This window comes from Octopus bimaculoides, chromosome 12 (genome assembly GCF_001194135.2).
Source record: "Octopus bimaculoides isolate UCB-OBI-ISO-001 chromosome 12, ASM119413v2, whole genome shotgun sequence".
NCBI lineage: Eukaryota > Metazoa > Mollusca > Cephalopoda > Octopoda > Octopodidae > Octopus > Octopus bimaculoides.
Genome location: NC_068992.1, coordinates 61,669,036 through 61,670,152, shown reverse-complemented (window position 1 = coordinate 61,670,152; position 1,117 = coordinate 61,669,036). Strand labels below are relative to the sequence as shown.

At 34.3% G+C, this 1,117-nt stretch overlaps 1 protein-coding gene across 2 annotated transcripts in view; it reads left to right on the top strand.

Moving 5' to 3' along the window:
* LOC106878318 (SPRY domain-containing SOCS box protein 1) overlaps window positions 1-1,117 on the top strand; it is a 138,645-nt gene that overhangs the window by 135,027 nt on the left and 2,501 nt on the right. For both annotated transcript variants that reach the window (XM_052972218.1, XM_014927508.2), the window contains exon 4: window positions 99-1,079. In XM_052972218.1, coding sequence (XP_052828178.1) covers window positions 99-229 — 131 coding nt within the window. In that variant the 3' untranslated portion in view covers window positions 230-1,079. The remainder of the gene's footprint in view (window positions 1-98; window positions 1,080-1,117) is intronic.

The window sequence follows — 1,117 nt, the reverse complement described above, 5'->3', positions numbered from 1 at the left end:
TTTTGTTCTATATATATATATATATATATAAAATGACTTCAGTCAATTCTGCTAAACCTCCATACATTTAAATTTTCTATTTTTTTTCTTTTTTTCAGCTGAGCCTTTACCTCTTATGGATATCTGTCGACGGGTTATTCGTCAACAACTCAACAAGAACAGACTGCATGAAATCCACAAGCTTCCACTTCCTCGATCATTGAAAAGTTATCTACTTTATCAGTCCTAGCTGATTATGGCTGGAATACGGCTCTCACAGACGATGTCAGCGATGACGATGACAACAGTGGCGTTATCGTCATCCTCCTCCTCCTTCTCCTCCTCGGAACTTATCTCATGTTCATATGTACAGCATCAAAGTCTGGCTTTAAGCATATAGCCTAAAATTATCGCTCAACCTTGACATCGGAATCCAATAAAAAACAAATAAAACAAACAAAACAAAACAAAACTATACAGCATCTATGTCCCATTGAAGAAAAAGTCAGACAAAAACAAAATGTTACCTTTTGTACCGAAAATGCATTTGGTAGCTTGGATATGTCTGGAGAGGTGCCAGAGATTCAGTCCTCCTAGAACTTGGCTGGTTGTCTTTTTTTTTAATTAAAAATTTTTTTTTTTTTTTCGATTTTTATTTAAGGGTTATTTGATAAGAGCAGTCTATTTTGATAAGAGGAAACAGATGAAAAAAACAAAAAAGATTCCTATCTCTTGGGGATGATCTGGGAATCTGTCCAGTGTTGTTTTGGAATGACAAAATTTTAAAAAAACCCTCCCCCTCACCATACCATCTAATAGTGAAAATGCAATGACATTTTGAAATGTGAATGTCTCTTTGAAGAAAAAAGTAAAAGATAAAAGAAAGAAAAACAAAATTGGTTCAATGTGTCTCGACTCTTCTCTCACTGTTTTTCAGTCACACACACACACACACACACACACACACACACACACACACACACACAGTTCATACATTGGAACGATATATTGCATTGTTACATATGCATGCATGTATGTATGTATGTATGCATGCATGCATGTATGTATGTATGTATGTATAGGTATCTGTATATGTGTAGGTATGTATGTGTATATATATATATATGTATATATCTGT